We start from the raw sequence: 27,323 nt of genomic DNA, 5'->3' as shown, positions 1-27,323 counted from the left end.
AAAAAAGTGTGGATATTTATATAAATGTACATTCTTGAATCATTCTTGCGTCTTGTCTCTCTAAAACCTTTACAACCTGGTTTTAAATTAGTAACTGCAAATGCTGAACCCATTTGATTTCAATTTATTTTCCTTAATACTGAGCTAATTTGTTCAATGTAATGGGGTTCATCAATATACAGTATTTTTCAAGGAATTTAAGACTTTTAAGGCACTCAACTCTATTTATTCATTTATATTTTAGGTGTAAATTCATTTGTTTTATTTTAAAATTGTTACTTAAAGCAGGCGTTTTACACTTTAACCTCTGTAATAAAAGTGCCTGAAAGTTTCCGCTATATAATCCAATTCGGTAGGTGGCGCAGTTCCAAAACGGGTCCTAGAAATGCAGTTTCACTTTGTCATCCAATCCGGTAGGTGGTGCTTCTGCAAAAAAACTAGGGTCCTAAAAATGCGGTCCTAAACATGCGGTCCTGAGAGTGCAGCTACTCCAGTTGTGCAGGATCATACTATTGGGGGAATGGGCCAGCAACCCCTGTCTCCTGACGGCGCTGTACTTGCAGCAGACGTGCCTGTGCTTGCAAACCACTCGCTAGTAACTGTGGCAACGCATGAAGAGTTTGAGCTTCCTCCAGATGCTTGCTTCGTGTTTTGTCATCAGTTGGGGCTGCCAACACATGGATTCCACTGGACGCACTCGATCTGGGGATAACAGACCCTCTATGGGGGGAGGGGATCCTCCTGTTCTTTCTTTCTTTTCCTCCATCTGTTTTCTTCCTCTACAGATGCCGTTTTTCTCTGCTTAGTTTCTGATTTGGTCTATTTGGACATGTCGACCTCCTGCTTTGCTGCGGTTCGGACCGCCTTTGCCTAGAGCTCCGTGCTTTGCACTCTCGCCTTGTATATTTCGTGTCCTGTTTTCTTACGTCAGCCTATCAGCACAGTGCTCAAACGACATAGCTTGAAGAACACGACGGGATCTACAAACGTTCCGCAAAAGAACTTCACTGACGAAAGCGGAAGCGCTAACGGAACAACCTCCCGCTGCAGGCACCTTACATTCCTGAGACGGGAAACCACCGACGGCTGGCTGCGAAATTGCCTCTGGTTCAGATTGGTTTAGAACCGTCCCTCTGCCCAAAACGCCACAGACGTCTGCACAAGATTGCAGTTCTTGAAACAAAGTTACCTCTGATCCGAGCAGAAGCGTTCGCTTACTTAATGGCAGATAAAATGATGACCTTTCACACGGTCTGCATTCGTTCCGTCAGTAACAGCGGCAGGCCGGCAAATAAAATCCTGACGTTCCACAGGGCACACTCGCTTGGCGGACAAAAGCCACCGGGGGCTCTCTTTGCGTGTTCCTTCACCTGGTCAAACCGCTTTGAGGGGGGACCTTTCGAGTAGTTTTTCGGCGTCTGAACAGACTCTTCTAGCGACGGGTGGGCAGGCCTTCCACTACTGGAGCAAAAGAGGCTTGGCAAAGGACGAGGAAGAGAGGGGAGCGACGCTCCAGCCGGGTCCCACGCTACCGCCTGAACTCTGTCTTGAACCACTGTGCTCAGGGGAGAGCGCGAACGCAGTCCCCCACTACCAGAAATTATGCAGTCGAGATTCCCACATTTGGGGAATTCGCAGAGGTTCTTTCTACAGTCGTGCAATGTGTACGGTGACCGTAGATATTGTCTACTGTCTGCGACCAATGAAAACAGCGGATTGTGAATCCAGCCGTCCAATCGCTGCAAGGGGGCGTCATCCTTTCGCTCTTCTCGCCGCAATCAAAGGATTCAAACTTTAGTTTGTCGCATTTTCTGTTTTAAACAAATGTAAATGCATAAACACTGGATTTCTTCAGCTCAAATAACCTACAACCAGCATACAACGGCGTTGCTTTGAAGGTGAGTCCACATCTGTTGATTTTACTACTCAAATCATTGACTAAGCAGACATAAAGATTAATTTTGCTGTTGTAAACAGTCTAATTGTGTTTATCAAGCTTGAAAAACTTGCAATTGGTGTTCTATTGCGACGCAGTATTGTTGTTGATTGATAAAGATTAATTTTCGGATCGTGACAAGTTACAGTATGTACAGTAAACCGGTGTTTTAACGTGTATTTAGACATTCGGTGCGACGTACTGTTTATCCTGTTCCACCGTAACGTTCATCATGTCCCCGATTGACAAAAACAAACATAAATGACAAAACAACAATGTCTCGGACACAATATGCTTTTGTATGCTGTCTAAAAGTGAATTTACGTTTAACACAATATTTATAAACACAACGAATATATGAAAACACTTGTTTCATCGTCACTGATGCTGTAAACATGACAAAACATTTAACAAAAGCTGATATCGATGTATGCATTTATGTAAATCAAATATAACAGTAAATATTCATGTAAAAGTCAAGACAAGTATACCTAAATATACTATTCATGGCCTTTAGCTGGTGATTATAACGTTCTATTCAAATGTTTAATGTTATTAATGTTTTTATAATGGGAAATAGTCATATCTTTAATGAGAGCACATACATAAACACCTTTGAACCACTAAAAATGTTTATAAACATGATAGGCAGCATTTTTAAAAAGCTTATTCAGCCCTGTGATTTTTAGTAATAAATACCTATGTAAACATTAACATGTGAGCTCCGTCTATGTTAATAAATCTTTATAGCATGTAGCTAGTAATTACAGCATTATATCATTTTATTATATTATTAATATGTTGCAATAATGTGAAATCATCCTAACTGCAACGATCAGCACATAAATGGGCACATTTATTTCTCTGAAAACATTTATAAACATGACAGACAGCATTAAAAAAAAGCGATACCACCTTGTAGTCATTTATTCCATTAAATATTTATGTAAACATTAAGACATGTGCTTACATTAATTAACCATTCATGTTTTGATGTAATCAACCATTCATGTTTACTTTGATGCCTTTTAGCTTGAGATTACAACATTATATCATTCAAGTCAAGCATTATATTGTTTAAAGCATGCATTTATGTTTAATAATGTTAATAATGTGTTATCATAAATTTCTAAATATATTTATGACTGCATGATATCATTCATAAGGCTTAAAACCCATCCAATATATGTGTTTTTTTCCAGAGACCTCCGAGATGGCATTGCCGACACTCCGGATTGTAAATCCATCTGCTCCTCTGGACCGTCAGCAAGCCATTTTACAGGCGTCAAAGGAGGCCCGTTTGTACAGGGAGAGAAAGCTTAGCTTTGCTCTCCCACCGGCACAGCTCCTGAACGAACATGCTGCATTTAATCATGCAGAAAGGCTCCTTCGAGCTGAAGGAACTTTGGCTCCATCACGGCAGCAGTGTTTGGGAAAGCTGGTGCTACCTTTTGGCCAGTATGCCAACGCCCCATTCCACTGGCTGGCAGAAAACGATGTGGGCTACATGAAGTTGTAAGCACATGCCATTTTGTGTTTTATAAATTTAAGAACTACTAAAATTAGATAATATAGTTAACTTTATATTAAATATAATGTCTATATTTATACAGATGTTTTCAGTCTAGTTTATTTTGCTATTTATTTGCTGTGCAATTGTTCAAATGTGTTTGCAGTGTGATCGATAAGCACAGGGAGGAACTGGCCAAGCAACCCAAAAAGATCCACAATGGCTGGATAAAGGACTGCTTGGCAGAATATGCAGAGAGCTTCCCTCAGCTGTCAGTAACCCTGGAAGCTAACGTCAACCGTGGCATCTACGGGCAGAAAGGGTTTGAAAACTACACATTTCAGGAGATGTGGGAGCTGTACAGCCAGCGTGCTGCCTTGATGGACAGGCCTGAAGATTTTAGCAGCAATCAGAAAGACCTAATTCTCAGGGCACATAACTCTGTCACCCGCTGGCTGCACACTCCTGTTACACACATCAGCAGTGTGCAGATGAAGCGGTTTAGAAAATACATATATGACAAAAAGGACCAGGTAAGTCTTATGGAATACAAAACATAAAATGTTATGTCACTTCTTATTTTTATTTGTATGTACAACATTTTGGATTAAATTTACATTTTAATGTTTTATTTTTTTTTTACACAGAATTTAAAATCTACAGCTGATGTTCCTTCATGGTCGAGGTCAAAAGTGCCATCATCAAGAACCACATCAACATCAACATCTGCTTCTACCTCTGCCAAGGCTGCCACAGCTTCCACCACCGATATGGCTTTAACCTCTGCTATGGCTGCCACCACCTCCATGGCTTTCACCTCTGCCATGGCTGCCACCACCTCCATGGCTTTCACCTCTGCTACTGCTTCCACCTCTTACACTGCTGCCACCTCAGCTACGGCTTCTACCTCTTACACGGCTGCCACCACTGCTACGGCTTCCACTTCTTACACGGCTGCCACCACTGCTACTGTTTTCACCTTTGCCATGGCTGCCAACACAGCTACGGCTTCAACATCTGCTTTCACATCAGCCACTGCTTCCATGTCTGCCTCCACATCCTCCACCACCAAACACAAGGAGCCAATGTCCTCACCCATGAGTGACTCTTCTGTAAGTAAATATTCATGTTAAGTGCACAAATGAAAAGTGAATTGTTATTAAAGCAGTAAGATAATCTTTGTTCACATGTATTGCAGGTTGAACTTGAGGGTTGGGTGCGCTTGTGGGAAAACCCTAATGGCATTTCACCAGCTGACCTCTCGTGGGTGAAGGATGACACAGAAAGAGGGCTCTTCACCAACATTCAGGTCTACCAGGACAGTACAGGTGTGCTGAAGAGAAGGCGGGTAATGAAGTCGGACAGAATGTGGTTTTACCCCCCTGAACCTCCAGGCTACCTCAGCGGGACTGTGCCATCTCCAAACCTGTTCTTTCGGGGCCGCATCTTTGTCTGGAGACCAGTTGGGGTGTGGAGATATTCACTGAAGTGTCCCCGTGGTAAAGACTGTGTGGGTAGTGGAAACAAGGTGCACCTCTACAAGTCAGGATACCACACCAAGGTTTGTCTGTTTACATTTTGTATGATTTTTACAGCAATTAGTGCACTGCATCATATTTAGTTGCAATTAGTGCAACATATTGTACTTTTTTAAATGACAATTTTCAACAAATGTAAATTCATACACAGTTCAAATTACACAATGGTTTATCATGTTACAGGTTCGTTACATCTGTGATGTAGCCAACTGGTACACGATGCTGACTGAGGTCCTGTGCTGTGGGCCATGCACAAAGGAAGGCAGGAAAGGTGCTGGTGCCAAGGTGGGTCGTTGGTTGGCATGGCATCCTGAAATCCTTTGTCAGCTCAGTGAGGCTCACCAAGCCATGTTCCCTGCGATTTTAACACACAGGTAAGTAAACTGACAGGTGGCATATATTTAACATTTACCACAATAGCATCTGTTTTATCACACACTGATTATCACACTTTATAGGCGTGGTGTAGACAAGAGTGTGATCCGGCTTCTGCGGGATCGCACCGAAGGGAACACTATGATAAAAGTGTGGCGGCAGGTTCAGGAAAACCACGTGGAGGATTATCTCCACAGAAAGGACCTGTACACAACCCTCCTGATGACCCTGGTAAAACCCGGAGCGATTGTGTCAGCCTTTAGACACCAGTTTGAGGCTCCACCTCCTCAAAGAGAGATGCCTTCTGCTCACCTGCTTCGCCACGCCTTCCTTCTCGCTGAGGCCGAAAATGTGCAGGACTACAGAAGCCAGATTCTGTCCACTTTTGGCACAGTGCTGAAAATGGACTCCACTAAAAAGGTAAATACAGCAATATAGAACATTGTTAAAAATTTATATATTTTTTTCATTAACTTACAATTATGTTGTTCCAACACCTGCATGACACTTGAGTGGTTAACAAAAACATATAGAGTAGAATGACAGGTTTTGTCACTGTTCATTTAGGCCAGTGGTTCTTAAAGTAGGGGTCGGGACACCCCGGGGGATCATAAGACAATGGTGGAGGGGGGGTCGCTTATGTTCTTCCAAAAATCAAATTAATTTTTATTAAACTACTAGATTTACCATGTTTTATCCATAACCTACAGAAGAAAAAAACAGTTACATGAAAACAACAAAATGCAAATAAAAAGCTATCAGCCTTACCTTTTTTTGCGACCCCGGGGGTGGTTATGTAATATTAAAGACACAGCAGATTGATTTTAAGGCTGCCAGTCCCTAAGATTTTTGGAGGTAAAATCATTCAGATTTAGAACTACAGGACAGAATAACATATTCAAACATTCATAATCAGTCTATTTTAAACATATGCAGATTTTTAAATAAAGGTATATAATTAGCAGTATACAGAGATTAATTTACAGATAATAATATCTAGGCTAACTGAGTTTCTCATGTCTTGCAGGTGGTCAAGAAGCTGTCTGGGGAGGGTAAAGGCACAGCGGAGTGGTTCACCAGCATTGGCAATGAGTACTCACAAATAGTCTCATTTATTCTTACATGCGAGGAGTCCACTGAGTGCCTGAAGCCCATGTGTCAGGGAGTTATGGACAGATTCCAGCTGGCCAATCAGCCTGTCCCTAAGATCCTGTACGTTGACCGTGGCTGTTGTCGTGCACAGGGCCCGACAGCTTTGGAGTCATTGTTCAAGACATGGGTGGATGGTGGTATGGTTGTCCGTTTGGACATTTTCCATTGGATCCATCGCTTTGATGCTGCCATCCGCACAGACAGCCACTCCAAGTATGCAGTGTTCAAGTCTGCCCTTGCAGGAGCGGTGATGGCCTACAACCGCGCAGACTTGGAGTTGCTCATCAAGGCTGTCAGAGCCAAGGATCCGACAGCTTTTAACAGAGTGACAGATGAAGATATGGTGCGACTGTATGTTTCAAGTGAACGGCTAAAGCACCATGTTCGGAGAGTCACTCTTGGAGCTCAGGAGACCTTTCGACTTGTGCAGATCGCCATCGATGAGCTCAAGGGTCCTGCTGGGCTGGACGAGAGTGGAGTCAGTCTCTTCAAGTCAACAGGTACATAAGCCTGTAAAAATTTTATTAGTACTTACAGTAATGAAAACAGCACAAAGTATATGAAGTACACAAAAAAGTCATCATCTGTATATTGGTCTATAAAGTACAACACTATTAGCATAAATACTGTATATAATACTGTTTATAACTGTATATAAGATTTTTTAAATATATATTTATAATGTGACATGTTGACTCATACATACATTATTATTACCTAACAGAAGCAATAGATAGTATGTGGGAGGCCCAGCAACGGCACCTGGAGTGCATGCAGGATCCTCCGGAGATGAGCATGTACAGAGTGGCTCGCAGCACCAGCATCAATGGGGTTGATGTGCCTTACTACAAGTGTCTTCGTGGAAGCAACAGTCTGGAGGGATTTCACAAATTTCTGCCTCACATGATACCAGGTGTGTTAAGCAATATGCTTTCAGTTATTCAGTCCATATCTTGAATACTATACTTAGCTGGTTAAGGAAACCAATCATACAGTTTGTTCACCTATAATATCCCTTGAAGGTGTTCTATACTTCATACTGTTTATTGCATTGAGTTGGAGAAAAAAGTGCAACTTTGTACATGTATAAAATGCTGTGACTGCACTTACTCTTTATTGTTACGGACACACCAAGGTCACGCTCCACACGGACACTCAGTGTCATCGTCTGGTCAACTAAATCAGTCTTAGATCCCTTCTTGTTCCTGTAAAGGATTCTTCAAGTAAGTTCGTGTGCTTTGTAGTTTTTAGAGGCTTCCCTGCACATCCTCTGGGCTAATCATTACCTGCTCACCTCTGCCTCACCTATCAACCTGATATACTCACTGGCTTACTCACCTTTAACATATTCACCTGCTCACCTGCTCCAGCTGAAGTGTAGCATACTCACCTGATATACTCACCTGCTCCAGCTGAAGTGTAGCATACTCACCTGATATACTCACATGCTCCAGCTGAAGTGTAGCATACTCATTTAATGTACTCATCTGCTCACCTGTTCCAGCCATATGTGTTGTATACTCACCTGGCATACTCATCCTGCTTTGCAAGCAATCATGCTTTTTGTGGTGTGCTTATTTCAGCTGTAAATGAAGGTGGCTTGGCTTTCTCAAATTTTTTCACCATGTCATCGTTGTTTTAAAATAAGTCACCTTTACTGTATGTGTGGCCATGACATGATTTTAATGTTCTTTTCTGTCATTTCAAGGTCCCCACTGTGCGGCACGTCCATTCCAGGTGTACCTGATTAGTGGGATTGCACGCTGGAACTCAGACCGCAGTTCTGATGCAGTGTATGGTGGCAAAGGGCGAGTGCACAGAACCTACTCCGCACCTCTAATCCAGCGTCTCAACACCCGCTGCCAGCTGTTGTTTGGAGAAACCGTGGAGGAGAATTTCCGTGCCCCTTCTGCTGTGGCATCAAACGAGCTGCTTGGTTTGGAGTACCTCTTCAGCCAGAGCACGGGTGAATCTGGTGCCAACTTCTCCCTCGCTGATCTCTCAAATGATGGACCAAGTCCAGAGCAAGAGGTGGTTCAGCCAGACCAGGCTGAACCAGATGAGGATGACGAGGCTTACCAGAGTGACCCAGAGGCAAATGATGATGGGCTGGGTGTTGCCCCAGCCCACATAACTCTTACCACCAATGAAACCACCACAGCTCACCCTCCGGCCTTTGTAAGTCTTTTTCTCTTTGTCCAAATGCATCACTTTGTTACTCTTAATTATTTAAAAAAAGAAGCCAGACAATATATGCAATCATTTAAACTTACTATGTGATTATTGTGCCTTTCATCAGGAGGATGCCTGCAGCTCCAACCCCCTACCAGGATTTCAGCAGCTGGAGAGATTCTGCTCTCTTCTGGTGGAGATCGGTTTCTCTGAAACCAAGCTGAGCCTGACGACAGACCAGAGGAATGAAATCATAGATGCATGGAATTCTGTGGAGGACCACGACAAGCAGCCACAGAGGTTTCACCAGCTGTACAGGACGCACTGGGGCAACACACTGTACTGCCGGACGAAGAGAGATGATCTTGTTGAAGCTGCCATAGTTCAGAAAGTGAAGATGGCCCAACGCTATGCGCCAGCTCAACAAGACATCAGTGCTCTTCATAACCGGCTAATGTACACGCTGGTGAAACTTCTGTGGCTGGGGTTACCTCAAGGTTCCAGCCGATCAAGCCCTGAAAAATCATCCATCCTAAAGGCTTATGGAAAAATCCAACACTGCATTTTGGTGGAGGATCCGGTTTTGAGCAAGATGGGGATTCCTCTACCAAAAATTAATTCAAAGACTGTCCGAGATTTTATCCGTCGCCAAGAGAGGCTGGTCAACCTGCAGGCAACAAAGATGCCATCCTTAGTTATATTAAAGACCACATCGGTCTCCTCGGAAGAGTTACCTCCAGCAGAGTGTCAGCCGTCGGTTCTCCCTCCTCCTGCTTACCCAGAAATGGAGTACAAGCAAATCCCCAGCACAGCAGGCACCAAGATCTTAAAGAGTAGATCAGACATTACGGCGCCAGCTCCAAAAACTCCATCCCCCACAAAACACAATACAACCCCATTACCCCAGCAGAAAGCATTATCAACCATATTCAAACCTCTGCCCAGAACTCCAACAACCACCACAGATACACCAGAGGCCCCAGCTACCTCCGCCAACACCTACAGCCAGCCTGACACCCCTGCATTCTGGTCCAGGTCCTGTGTGTATAAAAGAAAAAAAACAGACACTCTAAGTGAAGTTGGTGCAAAGCTGTCTCGGGTTCACCACTTGCCTATTTGCACACTCTGTAACCAGCCTACTCAGGGGCATAAAAAATACAAAAAGAAAAACTTTTGTGTTGTGAAAATGATGTCTACCTCCAAAGGACTGGAAAACAGAGTGTTCAGCAGTTATGAAGACTTCATGGCTGTTGTGGACACACTGAAGTGAACTCAAACACTCTTTTGATAATGTACATTTCATGTATATATATAGTTTTTTGTGGTTACAAATTTGTGTGTGTTATTGTTTGTTTGATTGTTTGTTTTTTCTACAGTGTAAATATGTATATAACGACATTATTACTGTTTGCAATTTCATGCATCTGTTCTATATTTTATTCAAGTTTAGTACATTTTTGTATTTAATATTTAAGAGTTTATTGTTTTTATATATTTAATATTTTATTACATATATTGTATTTACTTGCAAGCAATACTTTTTGTAAGTTCTTAAAAATAAATTCCAAATGTTTCACAATTTAAAGGAATTTGTCAGATCTTTTACAAACCGCATTATATAAAAACGAGCTACAAACATATTAAAACAAAACAAATCTGTACTTCCCTCATAAAGAATGTTATGCTATTTTTATTTTAAAAGGGAACTAAGTCATAAACCTTTACAATAAACATATATACATAATATTATATATAACTGCAGTGTTACATTTAATTTTTATGTTAAATATTTAAACTGACAAATATATTTACTGTAGCTTATACAGGACACTAGTCTTTGTTCTTATACATTTAATTCAAATAATATTATATCATCAAATTTTGTTTTTTAAAATAATGGCTCAAGGACAGGAATTTCATAGTAATTTCCTGTTTTATTTAAATAAAAAATTGAATGAATAATTAACATGGTTAAAACTAATAAAATCACTGCTTTATTTAAATAAACTGATACTTTATAAAAGGGGACAGAAGATGATGAGTTTATTTACAATATTACTTTTAACAAATTATGAATGGGCCACAAACCTTTATTTTCAGTCATTTAATTTAATTGAAAACAAACTAAAAACATACCATATCAAAGACATAAAACATCACATTACTTCATTAAAAACAATAAACTTTACATAAATTGCTACTTTAAAGTATGAGTCAAAAAAAAACAGGGGGAGGGGCATCGAAGACGAGACATATTTAAGCACATTGGAAAATTAACTGAAGGACGGTAGTGATTTTTTACATTGTGAACAATTACACGTGATATTACATGTACAACCTTAAATCACTTCTTCTGATATTTCCATCACCTCCCTTGCCCTAGCTTTCGAGTTATAAATAAACTAAATGTCTTGAACACATATGTAAATGAAGGACTCTAAGCATAGAATTTCAGCCAATCGCGTTGTGATTAATTGCACTACCATACGTTCCACCGCCATTCGCAGGGGTCAGCGTGGCCGGAGTGCAATGGCCAAGCCTCGCCCTGGGTGAACCACCTTCTTGATCATGGTATCTCCCCTGCCAGGTAAGTATGAGTTGCCGGGCGGCGCAAATGGCAGCCGCCGTTTTCTATCGGCCGTACTCCAGGGCGGTGATGCCCAGCCACCGAGCATGGGGAATGGGCCAGCAACCCCTGTCTCCTGACGGCGCTGTACTTGCAGCAGACGTGCCTGTGCTTGCAAACCACTCGCTAGTAACTGTGGCAACGCATGAAGAGTTTGAGCTTCCTCCAGATGCTTGCTTCGTGTTTTGTCATCAGTTGGGGCTGCCAACACATGGATTCCACTGGACGCACTCGATCTGGGGATAACAGACCCTCTATGGGGGGAGGGGATCCTCCTGTTCTTTCTTTCTTTTCCTCCATCTGTTTTCTTCCTCTACAGATGCCGTTTTTCTCTGCTTAGTTTCTGATTTGGTCTATTTGGACATGTCGACCTCCTGCTTTGCTGCGGTTCGGACCGCCTTTGCCTAGAGCTCCGTGCTTTGCACTCTCGCCTTGTATATTTCGTGTCCTGTTTTCTTACGTCAGCCTACCAGCACAGTGCTCAAACGACATAGCTTGAAGAACACGACGGGATCTACAAACGTTCCGCAAAAGAACTTGACTGACGAAAGCGGAAGCGCTAACGGAACAACCTCCCGCTGCAGGCACCTTACATTCCTGAGACGGGAAACCACCGACGGCTGGCTGCGAAATTGCCTCTGGTTCAGATTGGTTTAGAACCGTCCCTCTGCCCAAAACGCCACAGACGTCTGCAAAAGATTGCAGTTCTTGAAACAAAGTTACCTCTGATCCGAGCAGAAGCGTTCGCTTACTTAATGGCAGATAAAATGATGACCTTTCACACGGTCTGCATTCGTTCCGTCAGTAACAGCGGCAGGCCGGCAAATAAAATTCTGACATTCCACAGGGCACACTCGCTTGGCGGACAAAAGCCACCGGGGACTCTCTTTGCGTGTTCCTTCACCTGGTCAAACCGCTTTGAGAGGGGACCTTTCGAGTAGTTTTTGGCGTCAGAACAGACTCTTCTAGCGACGGGGTGGGCAGGCCTTCCACAGGCGCGCGCAGCTCTACTGGAGCAAAAGAGGCTTAGCAAAGGACGAGGAAGAGAGGGAAGCACCGCTACAGCCGGGTCCGACGCTACCGCCTGAACTCTGTCTTGAACCACTGTGCTCAGGGGAGAGCACGAACGCAGTTCCCCACTACCAGAAATTATGCAGTCGAGATTCCCACATTTGGGGGTAGGGTGAAGCTGCAGGCCCGGAGACCCAACCGCACGCTCAGACCTGCACGCTCAGACCAGCACTTCCAGACCTATCATTTTCTCAGACAGTGCCACCTGCTGTTGGGTTGGGTGAAGCGGCAGGTATCGAGACCCACGCTCAGAGCAGCACTTTCTAGGAAGTAGCAACATCGGACACGTGAGTAAGGTTATTCATTTTATTAAAGCGATTCTTGAAATTAGCAGGTTTTATGGCATAAATCAATGTGACATCTTATTACACTAACAAACAATATTTCAGTGTTTGATTTGAATTAGTCAAAAGATAGCATTATTTTATGATATTTACAGCGTGCTCTTATTTTCTGTTATTGTACCATTCTGGGACACTTTTCTAGCAAGGATTTCTGGCAAAATAAAAAACTTTAAAGTAAAAATGTTAAAATAAAATGTATTGTGTATATAAAGCAATTATTAATTGTAAGATATTAAAGTGCTATGTAGGTCTACTGAACGTATTACTGTATTATCTATCTGAAAGTGGTACAGACAATAACAGTAACACAATAACAGTTTAACAATTGTAAATAAGATCTCTGGAAATTAAAATATCAATTAATCTGCATAACATTTACATTGTGAGCTCTCTTAGGTTAAAACAAATATAATTTGCTTGTGACTTGTGTATTTTTTTCCTAGATGGATATTACAATTCAAAAAGGGGGGTCTCTGCCAGTACCTGTACAGTGCACCAAATGCTGCACATATTTTCATTGTCCATTTTGTGATGCCTCAGTTTTCCAACCAACACGATTAAAAAAAGTGCAATCACATCTGCAGGCACATTTTAATAGATCAGTCCAGCATGAAGGTAATATTTGAAAATGTACATCTGATTATAGTGAAAAATTGTAAGAAAACTTAAAGTGCAATCTTATACTGCTTTTTTTTCAGAATTTACAATACACAGATGTGGACGCCTCTGCAGAAGTCAGCCACATTATCACTGCCTCTTCTGCAAATCAACCATTTTAAGAAAACTTGATTTTGTTAAACATTTAGGACTCTGCAAACAAAAACAACAACCACCAACCCCTCACACTAAAGCCACCACAACTTTTGCCACATCTCTGCCCGCCACACATGTGCCTCTCCCCACTGCCACGGCTCTGCCCGCCACACATGTGCCTCTCTCCACTGCCACGGCTCTGCCCGCCACACATGTGCCTCTCTCCATTGACACGGCTCTGCCTGCCACACATGTGCCTCTCTCCACTGACACGGCTCTGCCCACCACACATGTGCCTCTCTCCACTGCCATGGCTCTGCCCCGCCACACATGTGCCTCTCTCCACTGACACGGCTCTGCGCACCACACATGTGCCTCTCTCCACTGCCACGGCTCTGCCCCGCCACACATGTGACTCTCTCCACTGACACGGCTCTGCCCGCCACACATGTGCCTCTCTCCACTGACACGGCTCTGCCCACCACACATGTGCCTCTCTCCACTGCCACGGCTCTGCCCCGCCACACATGTGCCTCTCTCCACTGGCACGGCTCTGCGCACCACACATGTGCCTCTCTCCACTGCCACGGCTCTGCCCCGCCACACATGTGACTCTCTCCACTGACACGGCTCTGCCCCGCCACACATGTGCCTCTCTCCACTGCCACGGCTCTGCCCGCCACACATGTGCCTCTCTCCACTGCCACAGCTCTGCCCCGCCACACATGTGCCTCTCTCCATTGACACGGCTCTGCCTGCCACACATGTGCCTCTCTCCACTGACACGGTTCTGCCCACATGTGCCTCTCTCCACTGCCACGGCTCTGCCCCGCCACACATGTGCCTTTCTCCACTGCCACGGCTCTGTCCGCCACACATGTGCCTCTCTCCATTGACACGGCTATGCCAGCCACACATGTGCTTCTCTCCACTGACACGGCTCTGCCCGCCACACATGTGCCTCTCTCCACTGCCACGTCTCTGCCCGCCACACATGTGCCTCTCTCCACTGACACGGCTCTGCCCGCCACAAATGTGCCTCTCTCCACTGACACGGCTCTGCCCGCCACACATGTGCCTCTCTCCACTGCCACGGCTCTGCCCGCCACACATGTGCCTCTATCCACTGACATGGCTCTGCCCACCACTTCTGGCATTTCTAGGCCCTAAAAAAAATTGTCGGAAAAAACCAAAGCAACTAAAGAAATGTCCCAAATGTGATTTGATATGCCACTTTAAAAATTTAAAAAGACATATAGAACGTAAACACACCCCAAAAATGATGGACATCACTTCCTCATCTCATCTTGACAGTGAGTGCATAGACCCTCAGAATGAAGTCTATATGGTCCACAAAAGTTTTCATGGAGCTTCTACTCCACTCCATGTGCAAATATAAATATGGCGGGAACCACATCGTGTTTCATGTGAATTAAATGAGTGCCAGACTAATATGGAGTTGGCTTGGAGAAGTGGACTGCTGTCATACAAATGTGTTCACCTCCGGTCAGTTTCATACTGCAAAACATTTTTAACCTCACCTTCACTCACAGAAGAAAGTTTAAAAGAAATGGTTAAAAGCAAGTGGTTTGGGCAGGACAAAATAAAACAGTGTGTAAATCGTCAAAAACTAGCCCAAGAAGAAAATGCACCACTGTCAGTTGAATCCAAGATTGGAGTCCCACCAACAAAAATGTTCATATCGGTCTTTGAGCCTAATATATCATATTATAGTAGACTGGGCAGAGTCATGGTGTCATATGACACCAAGAATAATTCATGGCACTGCCCCTGTGCAAAAACCCAGAGATCATGTACCCATAAATACATAGCAAAATGGAACCTCTTTCAAATTCACCCTGAACTCTTCCGAAAAGTTCGGAGCACTGAAAGCGCTGAAGAATTTCAGGCAGCAGCGATGGAGGAAAGTGATGAAAGTGAGAATTACCCTCCAAAGGACATTGCTAAAGTAAAGAGCATGGTACAATACATCTTAATGAATAAAAAGCTACCATCTACTATTCCCAGTCATTTGAGGCTTTCTTCAGACTATAAGGAATTTCCAAAACACCTAATCCCTGATGAGACAATGTGCTACCACTGCTCAGACCGCACATTGCTCAGTGATCCTGTCTGCATTACACGTAAAGCGAAAATTCTCACAACTACAGGAATTGTCCAAGGTGGATAATTGTTACTTACATATTTTATTTTAATTATGAAAAAGATACTAAACCATTTATTTTACATTCTGTATGTGCAGATATTTCAACCTACTACAAATTCTGTCCTTTCTGTGGAATGGTGTAACGTTACCAAGAGTGGGCTAATGGTTTGCATAACTTCAATGACCATGTCCTCCTTGAACTCTCTCTCTGCCTCACCATAAGAAACCTGTTTCAGGTAATCGTTATACAATACATGATACAATACATGAACATGAAGCCCCTACCCCTCCACAATGGAGGCGGATATGGCTGAGGTTGCCCGTCGCCTCAGCCAGCGGTGCCAGCTGCATCGCAGGACCCAGATGGAATTTTGCAGCTTCTGTGTGGCCACACCGTCTGGGTCCTGGAAGCGTTAGGGAGCTTAAGGTAAGGCCAGCGCCAACACCTTTTGAGTCGCATTCAAAACACTGAATTGTTTGCTTGTTGAGCCCTGTAACAGGCCTCATATCTGTTCTTATGCTCCACACCAGGGGTGTCCAAACTTTTTGGGCCGAGGGCCAGATGCAAAAAAACAAACGTTGTCGTGGGCCAAATTTTACATACATCACACAGACACGTGTGTGTGTATATATATATATATATATATATATATATATATATATATATATATATATATATATATATATATATATATATATATATACAGTTGAAGTCAGAATTGTTAGCCCCCCTAAATTATTAGCCCCCGTTTATTTTTTCCTCAATTTCTGTTTAACGGAGAGAAGATTTTTTTCAACACATTTCTAAACATATTAGTTTTAGTAACTCATTTCTAATAATTTATTTATTTTTATCTTTGCCATGATGACAGTAAATAATATTTGACTAGATATTTTTAAGACACTTCTATACAGCTTAAAGTGACATTTAAAGACTTAACTAGGTTAATCAAGTTAACTAGTCAAGTTAAGGTAATTAGGCAAGTTATTTTATAACAATGGTTTGTTCTGAAGACTTAAGGTGCTAATATTTTTTACCTTAAAATGGTTCATAAAAAAATTTAAACCGCTTTTTATTCTAGCTGAAAAAAAACAAAAGTCTTTCTCCAAAAGAAAAAATATTATCAGACATACTGTAAAAATGTCCTTGCTCTGTTAAACATCATTTGGGAAATATTTAAAAAAGAAGAAATAAATCAAAGAGGGGCTAATAATTCAGACTTCAACTGTGTGTAGACAGACAGACAGACAGACAGATAGATAGATAGATAGATAGATAGATAGATAGATAGATAGATAGATAGATAGATAGATAGATAGATAGATAGATCATAGCAAGAACTGCTGCTTAATTGAATGCATGTAATAGCGACACCCGGTGGTTATTTATTGAATTACGTTCATTTTTGAATAGCGGGCCAGATTCTATTGATATTTATAAAAAGCCTCGCGGGCCGCCACAAAACTGATTGCGGGCCGTAGTTTGGACATGCCTGCTCCACACGCACAGGTGCGGGGAGTGGCTGGGCAGGATAATGCTGCGCATATGAGAGCAGTGAAAGTGCAAGAATGTTTTGTCCTACCAGTTCATATATTATATGTTATACAATATAATATTTTTTACAACAATAGGATTTCTTCATAGTGTTGATTTTATGTTAAGCAACATTAGGCACATTCAAATCAAGACTTAAAACACATCTGTTTAGCTGTGCCTTTACTGAATGAGCACTGTGCTACGTCCAACAGTTTACACTATTATGTTTTCTGTTTTTAACTGTTTTTTTAAATCATTTTTATTCTTTGTTTTTATTTTCTTATACTTGTCTCTTTTATTCTTGTTTATGTAAAGCACTTTGAATTACCATTGTGTATGAAATGTGCTATATAAATAAACTTGCCTTGCCTTGCCTATATACATACTGATTAACTGTGATTTCTTTATCATAGGTGCATACAGCAGTCAGCAGAGTAGTGGAGTACTTGGAGGTAACTACAGGTGTACAGTTCCCCTCAGCAATTATTCTTCTCCATGGCTATCTGCATTTTGAGGCCCTAACTGACCATGAATACAAGTATTCATGTGTATCTTGTGGTGACCATCCATCTGTGTCTTTCATGTTACCTGTATCTTTCCTTTTTACTGCAGAGAGGTAAGTCTTATTAGTAAAACTATTAGTAAGTTTATAGTAAGTAATTATTTTCTTTAGTGAGTGATCTTTCACAGCCTCCACAAGATTTTAATGGAGAGGTGGATTTAGATATGTTTGGAAGGCACTGACAGAAGAACGAATTGCTCGAGGATTTTTTTCAAGTAAGGAAATTTATTATATCTGGAATGGCATGTCATCATTATTTAATTTCATAAGTGTTTTCAGGAGTACAATCTAAATTCACTGATGTACTAACATGTTTTTCCTAAAGGTCAAAAAAACAATCCATTCTGTGTTACACCTAGTTACAACTTTTGGGCACCCTGGATCGGGAGTAAGACTCATATAGCGAATGTTGTTCTCAACACTGAATTTGAGAAAGTGCACAAAGCAAAAACTGCAGAACGAACAGAAATAACTGTCTCTGAAGATCGCTTAAAGGACAAACTTTCAAAACAGAAAGTTAAATATTTAATGCTAATTATATGTATTATTTGTCAGTGTTGGCATTTCATTTAACGTGTGTTTTATGTGATAGGTGGGAGTGACAAGAAGACTGTGTCAAGAGTGTGGTTTAGATGCCAAAGGCTCTCGCACAGATCTACTCCTGCGACTTTCGGAGGAGATGAGGTCAAGGGAGGCCTATGACAAGGTTTTTGAAAAGATTTGGGCTGCTTCAGGTAAACCTCAATGTTGCACATTAAAATATTACAAATAAATCAGAAATGTACAAAGTCACATAGACATAATGGGTCCTGTTTTCTGCTTGGCACTGATTGGGGAGTGACTGGTGGTGTACAGCTCTGGGGGGGTGTTGGAGGTGGCCTCGTCTGACACCTATTGTTGCTTTCCGTGTGGGGGAGTGTATTTATATCTCTGAGGCACTGCATCTTTAAATTTTTTAAAAGTATACTTTGTTAAGGTTAATGCCACTGCCCTCTATCATAACCTATGGTCATTTAAGTCCCAATGTCATTAATGGGATTTGATTATGTTTTCTTAACTATTTGCTTATCTTTTTTGTCTGTTCCAGGAGGTTGGGCTGTCATCATGTGTCCTTGTGGCATAGTTTACAGTATAAAGTGTAATCTGCGAGCAGAAAGTCCTCGGGATTTTGCAGATATGCTTCTGTCTTGGAAGCATCTGCCTAATGTTGTTATTTGTGACTTTGCCCGTGGACTGTCCACCCACACAAATTTGAGGAAACCCATAACTTTCACACCTTTCAAGGGAAGGTTACTCGAACCAACCACTGAAAATATTGCAAAAGCAAAATCAGGAAAATTACAGGTAACTCTGCCATTGCTCACTGCAAAAAAGCAAAGTCCAGATCCGGATGGTCATCCAATAACTGGTCCTGCAGAACACTATGTTCTGTATGACCGCTTTCACGAAGACAACACAAAAGATCCTCGTGATTCACTGAGGAAGCTTCGTCTTGTGCCTCAACTAGCTGGCAAAGTTAGTTAGAGGGAGAAGCACTTTAGCAGCATCTAGAAAAGCAGCCTGTAAGTACATTTAAGATTTGTTTCAGTTGTTGTGTATGGTTTGAGGACTTGTTTCCAGCTGTTTGTGTAAAGTTGTAGGACATTTAAACTTGCTTTCAGTTGTGTATAATACTAGAAGTTGTTTAGCCACTGTTTCCTTGGTTACTATAAGAGCTTGTGCAGCGAACGCAGACACGGTTTCGCGTCGTCCGCCTCAGTTTCGGCCCTTGTTTTGACTCGGGAGGCGTGTCCAAACGCCAGGTAACCACTATATAGTGAGCACGGTAGCATTAGTCGGCAGGAGAAGCACTTTAGCAGCATCTAGAACAGCAGCCTGTAAGTACATTTAAGATTTGTTTCAGTTGTTGTGTATGGTTTGAGGACTTGTTTCCAGCTGTTTGTGTAAAGTTGTAGGACATTTAAACTTGCTTTCAGTTGTGTATAATACTAGAAGTTGTTTAGCCACTGTTTCCTTGGTTACTATAAGAGCTTGTGCAGCGAACGCAGACGCGGTTTCGCGTCGTCCGCCTCAGTTTCGGCCCTTGTTTTGACTCGGGAGGCGTGTCCAAACGCCAGGTAACCACTATATAGTGAGCACGGTAGCATTAGTCGGCAGGAGAAGCACTTTAGCAGCATCTAGAACAGCAGCCTGTAAGTACATTTAAGATTTGTTTCAGTTGTTGTGTATGGTTTGAGGACTTGTTTCCAGCTGTTTGTGTAAAGTTGTAGGACATTTAAACTTGCTTTCAGTTGTGTATAATACTAGAAGTTGTTTAGCCACTGTTTCCTTGGTTACTATAAGAGCTTGTGCAGCGAACGCAGACGCGGTTTCGCGTCGTCCGCCTCAGTTTCGGCCCTTGTTTTGACTCGGGAGGCGTGTCCAAACGCCAGGTAACCACTATATAGTGAGCACGGTAGCATTAGTCGGCAGGAGAAGCACTTTAGCAGCATCTAGAACAGCAGCCTGTAAGTACATTTAAGATTTGTTTCAGTTGTTGTGTATGGTTTGAGGACTTGTTTCCAGCTGTTTGTGTAAAGTTGTAGGACATTTAAACTTGCTTTCAGTTGTGTATAATACTAGAAGTTGTTTAGCCACTGTTTCCTTGGTTACTATAAGAGCTTGTGCAGCGAACGCAGACGCGGTTTCGCGTCGTCCGCCTCAGTTTCGGCCCTTGTTTTGACTCGGGAGGCGTGTCCAAACGCCAGGTAACCACTATATAGTGAGCACGGTAGCATTACTCGGCAGGAGAAGCACTTTAGCAGCATCTAGAACAGCAGCCTGTAAGTACATTTAAGATTTGTTTCAGTTGTTGTGTATGGTTTGAGGACTTGTTTCCAGCTGTTTGTGTAAAGTTGTAGGACATTTAAACTTGCTTTCAGTTGTGTATAATACTAGAAGTTGTTTAGCCACTGTTTCCTTGGTTACTATAAGAGCTTGTGCAGCGAACGCAGACGCGGTTTCGCGTCGTCCGCCTCAGTTTCGGCCCTTGTTTTGACTCGGGAGGCGTGTCCAAACGCCAGGTAACCACTATATAGTGAGCACGGTAGCATTAGTCGGCAGGAGAAGCACTTTAGCAGCATCTAGAACAGCAGCCTGTAAGTACATTTAAGATTTGTTTCAGTTGTTGTGTATGGTTTGAGGACTTGTTTCCAGCTGTTTGTGTAAAGTTGTAGGACATTTAAACTTGCTTTCAGTTGTGTATAATACTAGAAGTTGTTTAGCCACTGTTTCCTTGGTTACTATAAGAGCTTGTGCAGCGAACGCAGACGCGGTTTCGCGTCGTCCGCCTCAGTTTCGGCCCTTGTTTTGACTCGGGAGGCGTGTCCAAACGCCAGGTAACCACTATATAGTGAGCACGGTAGCATTAGTCGGCAGGAGAAGCACTTTAGCAGCATCTAGAACAGCAGCCTGTAAGTACATTTAAGATTTGTTTCAGTTGTTGTGTATGGTTTGAGGACTTGTTTCCAGCTGTTTGTGTAAAGTTGTAGGACATTTAAACTTGCTTTCAGTTGTGTATAATACTAGAAGTTGTTTAGCCACTGTTTCCTTGGTTACTATAAGAGCTTGTGCAGCGAACGCAGACGCGGTTTCGCGTCGTCCGCCTCAGTTTCGGCCCTTGTTTTGACTCGGGAGGCGTGTCCAAACGCCAGGTAACCACTATATAGTGAGCACGGTAGCATTAGTCGGCAGGAGAAGCACTTTAGCAGCATCTAGAACAGCAGCCTGTAAGTACATTTAAGATTTGTTTCAGTTGTTGTGTATGGTTTGAGGACTTGTTTCCAGCTGTTTGTGTAAAGTTGTAGGACATTTAAACTTGCTTTCAGTTGTGTATAATACTAGAAGTTGTTTAGCCACTGTTTCCTTGGTTACTATAAGAGCTTGTGCAGCGAACGCAGACGCGGTTTCGCGTCGTCCGCCTCAGTTTCGGCCCTTGTTTTGACTCTCGAGGCGTGTCCAGCTGAATTCAATCAGCTAGTGCTTTGGGGGTTATATAAACAACTAGTTCACCGCGGCAGCGGTCGTGGCAGCCTCGTGTGAAGACCGACGAGTGTAAAGACCATCGACTCTACCTGCGCGACTCCACCGAGCAAAGACACCGACAAAGCACTTGAGTACTTTACTGTATTGTTTTACTTTACACTTATTTTTTTGTTGTCAGTGCACTTTTATTATGTGTTTTCTAATTCCTGTTGTTACTAACACTCGCAAAACACGGGAGGTACGCTGCAGGCGTAATCCTCACAACCTTCGTTCAATACATGTATCTACTATTTCACAACTCTCTCTCTCCGTGGGCCTCTGGAACTGTCAATCAGCTGTTAACAAGGCTGATTTTATTACCTCCATAGCTACATATTCTGACTATAATCTCATGGCTCTAACTGAGACCAGGTTGAGGCCGGAGGACACTGCTACACATGCTACTCTACTCTAATTTCTCTTTTTCCCACACTCCTCGTCAGACAGGGAGAGGGGGTGGGACTGGACTACTAATTTCCAAAGAATGGAAATTTACTCTGATACCGTCCCTGCCAACAATCAGCTCCTTTGAATTCCATGCAGTCACCATTATCCACCCCTTCTACATAAATGTGGTTGTCATCTACCGCCCACCAGGTAAATTAGGTCACTTCTTAGATGAACTGGATGTTCTTCTCTCATCTTTTTCTAATTTTGCCACTCCCTTATTGGTGCTAGGTGACTTCAACATTTACGTTGACAAACCGCAAGCTGCAGACTTTCAGACTTTGCTTGCCTCTTTTGACCTAAAAAGAGCACCTACTTCTGCTACCCACAAATCAGGTAATCAGCTAGACCTTATTTACACACGACACTGCTTCACTGATCAAACAATAGTAACTCCACTACAAATATCTGATCATTTCCTTCTGTCTCTCAACATCCACATTACTCCTGAGCCGCCACACACTCCAACACTGGTTACCTTTCGCAGAAACCTACGATCTCTCTCACCCAACAGACTATCCACCATTGTTTCAGACTCTCTTCCTCCATCTCGCAAACTCACTGCACTTGATTCGAACAGTGCCACTAATACACTCTGCTCCACACTAGCATCATGTCTAGACCGATTATGTCCTCTTGCATCCAGGCCAGCCCGTGCCAGTCCTCCTGCACCCTGGCTCTCAGATGCTCTCCGTGAGCATCGCTCAAAACTTCGGGCTGCAGAGAGAATTTGGCGGAAAACTAAAAATCCTGCACATCTCTTAACATACCAAACTCTTCTGTCCTCTTTCTAAGCTGAGGTTACTTCTGCAAAGCAGACGTATTACCGTCTGAAAATCAACAATGCCACTAATCCTCGCCTACTTTTTAAAACATTTTCCTCCCTCCTCTATCCTCCTCCTCCACCCGCATCCTCCACACTTACTACTGATGACTTTGCTACATTCTTCTGCACCAAAACTGCAAAAATCAGTGCTCAATTTGCTGCACCTACAACAAACACGCAAGATACAACACCAACACCACACACACTCACCTCTTTTTCTCAGCTCTCTGAGTCTGAGGTGTCCAAACTTGTGCTATCTAGCCATGCAACCACCTGTCCACTCGATCCCATTCCCTCTCATCTCTTGCAAGCCATCTCTCCTGCAGTCATACCAACACTGACTCACATAATTAACACATCTCTTGACTCTGGTTTATTCCCCACTACATTTAAGCAGGCTAGGGTAACCCCACTGCTAAAGAAACCCAACCTGGACCATACGCTACTTGAAAACTACAGACCAGTATCCCTGCTTCCATTCATGGCCAAGATTCTGGAGAAAGTAGTGTTCAATCAAGTCCTGGACTTTCTTACTCAAAACAATCTCATGGACAACAAGCAATCCGGCTTTAAGAAAGGCCACTCAACTGAGACTGCCCTGCTCTCGGTCGTGGAGGATCTCAGACTGGCTAAAGCAGACTCTAAATCATCAGTCCTCATTTTGCTGGACTTGTCAGCTGCTTTTGACACTGTCAACCACCAGATCCTGCTATCTACGCTCGAGTCACTGGGCGTTGCGGGCACTGTTATACAATGGTTCAGATCTTACCTCTCTGACAGGTCATTCAGGGTGTCTTGGAGGGGAGAGGTGTCCAACCTACAGCATCTAAACACTGGGGTACCTCAAGGCTCTGTTCTTGGGCCACTTCTCTTCTCCATCTACACATCATCGCTAGGACCAGTCATCCAGAGACATGGATTCTCCTACCACTGCTATGCTGATGACACCCAGCTATACCTCTCTTTTCATCCTGATGATCCCTCCGTTCCAGCTCGTATCTCAGCCTGCCTGTTGGATATTTCACACTGGATGAAAGATCATCATCTTCAGCTGAACCTCGCAAAAACGGAAATGCTTGTAGTTTCTGCCAACCCGACTCTACACCATAACTTTTCAATCCAGATGGATGGGGCAACCATTACTGCATCCAAAATGGTGAAAAGCCTTGGAGTAACGATTGATGACCAACTAAACTTCTCTGACCACATTTCTAGAACTGCTCGATCGTGCAGATTTGCACTCTATAACATCAGAAAGATCCGACCCTTCTTATCTGAACATGCAGCTCAACTCCTTGTTCAAGCTCTTGTTCTCTCCAAACTGGATTACTGCAACTCTCTACTAGCTGGGCTTCCAGCTAACTCTATCAAGCCTCTTCAACTGCTCCAGAATGCAGCAGCACGGGTTGTCTTCAATGAACCTAAACGAGCACATGTCACTCCGCTGCTAGTCCGTTTGCACTGGCTGCCAGTTGCTGCTCGCATCAAATTCAAAACCCTGATGTTTGCCTACAAAGTGACTTCTGGCCTAGAACCTTCTTATCTGCACTCACTTCTGCAGATCTATGTGCCCTCCAGAAACTTGCGTTCTGTGAATGAACGTCGCCTCGTGGTTCCATCCCAAAGAGGGAAAAAATCACTTTCGCGAACGCTCACGCTCAATCTGCCCAGTTGGTGGAATGAACACCCTAACTGCATCAGAACAGCAGAGTCACTCGCTATTTTCAAGAAACGACTAAAAACTCAACTATTTAGTCTCCACTTCACTTCCTAATCTGCAATTGCCTCTTTGAATATCACACTAATTGTACAAAAAAAAAAAAAAAAAAAAAAAAAAAACTACTAACACTTCCCTTCTTAGACTTTACAGACCTGAAACTTGCCTTTAGTACTTATTCATTGTTGCTCTTAGTTGTGTAAATTGCTTCCTTGTCCTCATTTGTAAGTCGCTTTGGATAAAAGCGTCTGCTAAATGACTAAATGTAAATGTAAATGTTAACAGTCAGGCTGCAGAACAGCTTTTTTCAAAGCTAAAGAAAAATAACTACTTTATGAACATGGCATTGCCATCCACACATGTTTTCCTCATGCGAAACATCATCCACCATTACAATGTCAGAAAAAACGAGAAACGTCTTCATGACATAAAAAAGGAATTCAACACAAACATTCACATGAATGACCACAGCCAGGTTGTGTTAGGTAATGTTTCCCTTACTGTGTAACAAATACATCAATTTATCCATAACTGTACTTATGTGTATATTTGTATTTATAGAAAATCCATCCTCCACAGAGAAATGCATGGACATGTCACTTGGTAATTTGACTGTTCTTTCCAGTTGCTCAGTGTCAAGTTTCTGTTCTCTAATTATTATGTGTTATTTTCAAATTTTGATGCTTTAATGTACTCTAAGGACCACTGACAGCACTGCCAGAAAATATTGTGACTTTACAAACGACCGCTGCATCACCAGGCATAACATCAGTCACATCTCCTCTGTCATCAGTACCAAGTACAGAAAAAACAGCTTGTGAACCTACCACTCTTCTGAATTTTTTGGAACCTACTAAGCCTTGGAAGAGGGACTGGGATCCATTACAAGAGAAACTGGTGAACATTTACATTTACATTTAGTCATTTAGCAGACGCTTTTATCCAAAGCGACTTACAAATGAGGACAAGGAAGCAATTTACACAACTAAGAGCAACAATGAATAAGTACTAAAGGCAAGTTTCAGGACTGTAAAGTCTAAGAAGGGAAGTATTAGTAGGTTTTTTTTTTTTTTTTTTGTACAGTTAGTGTGATATTCAAAGAGGCAATTGCAGATTAGGAAGTGAAGTGGAGACTAAATAGTTGAGTTTTTAGTTGTTTCTTGAAAATAGCGAGTGACTCTGCTGTTCTGATGCAGTTAGGGAGTTCATTCCACCAACTGGGCAGATTGAACGTGAGCGTTCGCGAAAGTGATTTTTTCCCTCTTTGGGATGGAACCACGAGGCGACGTTCATTCACAGAACGCAAGTTTCTGGAGGGCACATAGATCTGCAGAAGTGAGTGCAGATAAGAAGGTGCTAGGCCAGAAGTCACTTTGTAGGCAAAAATCAGAGTTTTGAATTTGATGCGAGCAGCAACTGGCAGCCAGTGCAAACGGACTAGCAGCGGAGTGACATGTGCTCGTTTAGGTTCATTGAAGACAACTCGTGCTGCTGCATTCTGGAGCAGTTGAAGAGGCTTGATAGAGTTAGCTGGAAGCCCAGCTAGTAGAGAGTTGCAGTAATCCAGTTTGGAGAGAACAAGAGCTTGAACAAGGAGTTGAGCTGCATGTTCAGATAAGAAGGGTCGGATCTTTCTGATTTTATAGAGTGCAAATCTGCACGATCGAGCAGTTCTAGAAATGTGGTCAGAGAAGTTTAGTTGGTCATCAATCGTTACTCCAAGGCTTTTCACCATTTTGGATGCAGTAATGGTTGCCCCATCCATCTGGATTGAAAAGTTATGGTGTAGAGTCGGGTTGGCAGAAACTACAAGCATTTCCGTTTTTGCGAGGTTCAGCTGAAGATGATGATCTTTCATCCAGTGTGAAATATCCAACAGGCAGGCTGAGATGCGAGCTGGAACCGAGGGATCATCAGGATGAAAAGAGAGGTATAGCTGGGACAATTACCATTACATACAAACGCACACACACACACATATTTATTGTTATTATTATTACAGCTTGATTAGGTGCTGGACCGAAATCGCCCTGGCAGTGAAATAATTTTGAAGGAGGGGCAAGTGTGCCTTATTCGAGAAGAATTTTGGAGCCTTGGATTGTTGAGGGACATGGACTCCCATGTAAGCAGTCTGTTTTTTTATTATAACTTTTTTTTTATTAAAAACATTGACTTATCAAAGTATTTATTGCAGATTGGAAACGCCTGCATGAAGCTTATTTGTGAAATGGCTCGACAAATTGTATGTACTATAAAACATAATATTTATTTAGATTGTTTTAACTTGATCCAAAAAAAAAAAAAAACTATTTCTAAACTGTGTGAAAATGTTCATGTCATTGTCAACAGTTTCTTTTTATTCATGTAGGGAAAGGACATATACATTGAGGACTTTTATGTTGTCCCTGTGTGGAAAGAAACTCCTAACAACATTGTTACTGGATTACCGGTGCGTGTATGTACTGTATTTACTGTGTGAGAAGTACAACCTAAATTAAACGACATAACTGTCCTGATCAATTCTAGGA

General features: G+C 42.5%; 2 protein-coding genes, 1 long non-coding RNA gene and 1 pseudogene across 3 annotated transcripts in view; 2 read left to right on the top strand and 2 right to left on the bottom strand.

Annotated features, from left to right (window-relative positions):
- LOC137491248 (uncharacterized) overlaps nucleotides 1–27,323 on the top strand; it is a 697,259-nt gene that overhangs the window by 336,451 nt on the left and 333,485 nt on the right. The gene's annotated exons all lie outside the window — the stretch shown is intronic.
- LOC141381730 (uncharacterized) lies at nucleotides 4,073–7,818 on the bottom strand. The gene is made up of 7 exons (XR_012402374.1): nucleotides 7,229–7,818; nucleotides 6,482–7,021; nucleotides 6,128–6,199; nucleotides 5,672–5,771; nucleotides 5,177–5,339; nucleotides 4,634–4,952; nucleotides 4,073–4,556 (listed from the first exon to the last, which is right to left on the bottom strand). It is a non-coding gene; the product is annotated as an uncharacterized lncRNA (long non-coding RNA).
- Nucleotides 4,216–10,893, top strand: LOC101883188 (uncharacterized). The gene is made up of 8 exons (XM_073947354.1): nucleotides 4,216–4,558; nucleotides 4,645–5,007; nucleotides 5,168–5,358; nucleotides 5,443–5,779; nucleotides 6,387–7,011; nucleotides 7,236–7,424; nucleotides 8,220–8,689; nucleotides 8,811–10,893. Exons 1-8 carry the CDS (start codon nucleotides 4,217–4,219, stop codon nucleotides 9,951–9,953), a joined length of 3,660 nt encoding a protein of 1,219 aa, XP_073803455.1. The 5' UTR covers nucleotide 4,216; the 3' UTR covers nucleotides 9,954–10,893.
- LOC137494494 (U1 spliceosomal RNA) lies at nucleotides 11,134–11,278 on the bottom strand (annotated as a pseudogene).

The sequence above is a fragment of the Danio rerio genome, chromosome 4 (assembly GCF_049306965.1).
Source record: "Danio rerio strain Tuebingen ecotype United States chromosome 4, GRCz12tu, whole genome shotgun sequence".
NCBI lineage: Eukaryota > Metazoa > Chordata > Actinopteri > Cypriniformes > Danionidae > Danio > Danio rerio.
Note: the sequence above shows the minus strand (reverse complement) of the source record. Positions and strands in the feature narration are given on the sequence as shown.

Coding starts and splice junctions, on each gene's coding strand:
- LOC101883188 (XM_073947354.1), top strand. CDS start 4,217: ATGGCTTTAACCTCTGCTATGGCTGCCACCACCTCCATGGCTTTCACC. Junction 5,359..5,442: donor CCTGCGATTTTAACACACAG/GTAAGTAAACTG, acceptor CACACTTTATAG/GCGTGGTGTAGACAAGAGTG. Junction 7,425..8,219: donor TCTGCCTCACATGATACCAG/GTGTGTTAAGCA, acceptor TGTCATTTCAAG/GTCCCCACTGTGCGGCACGT.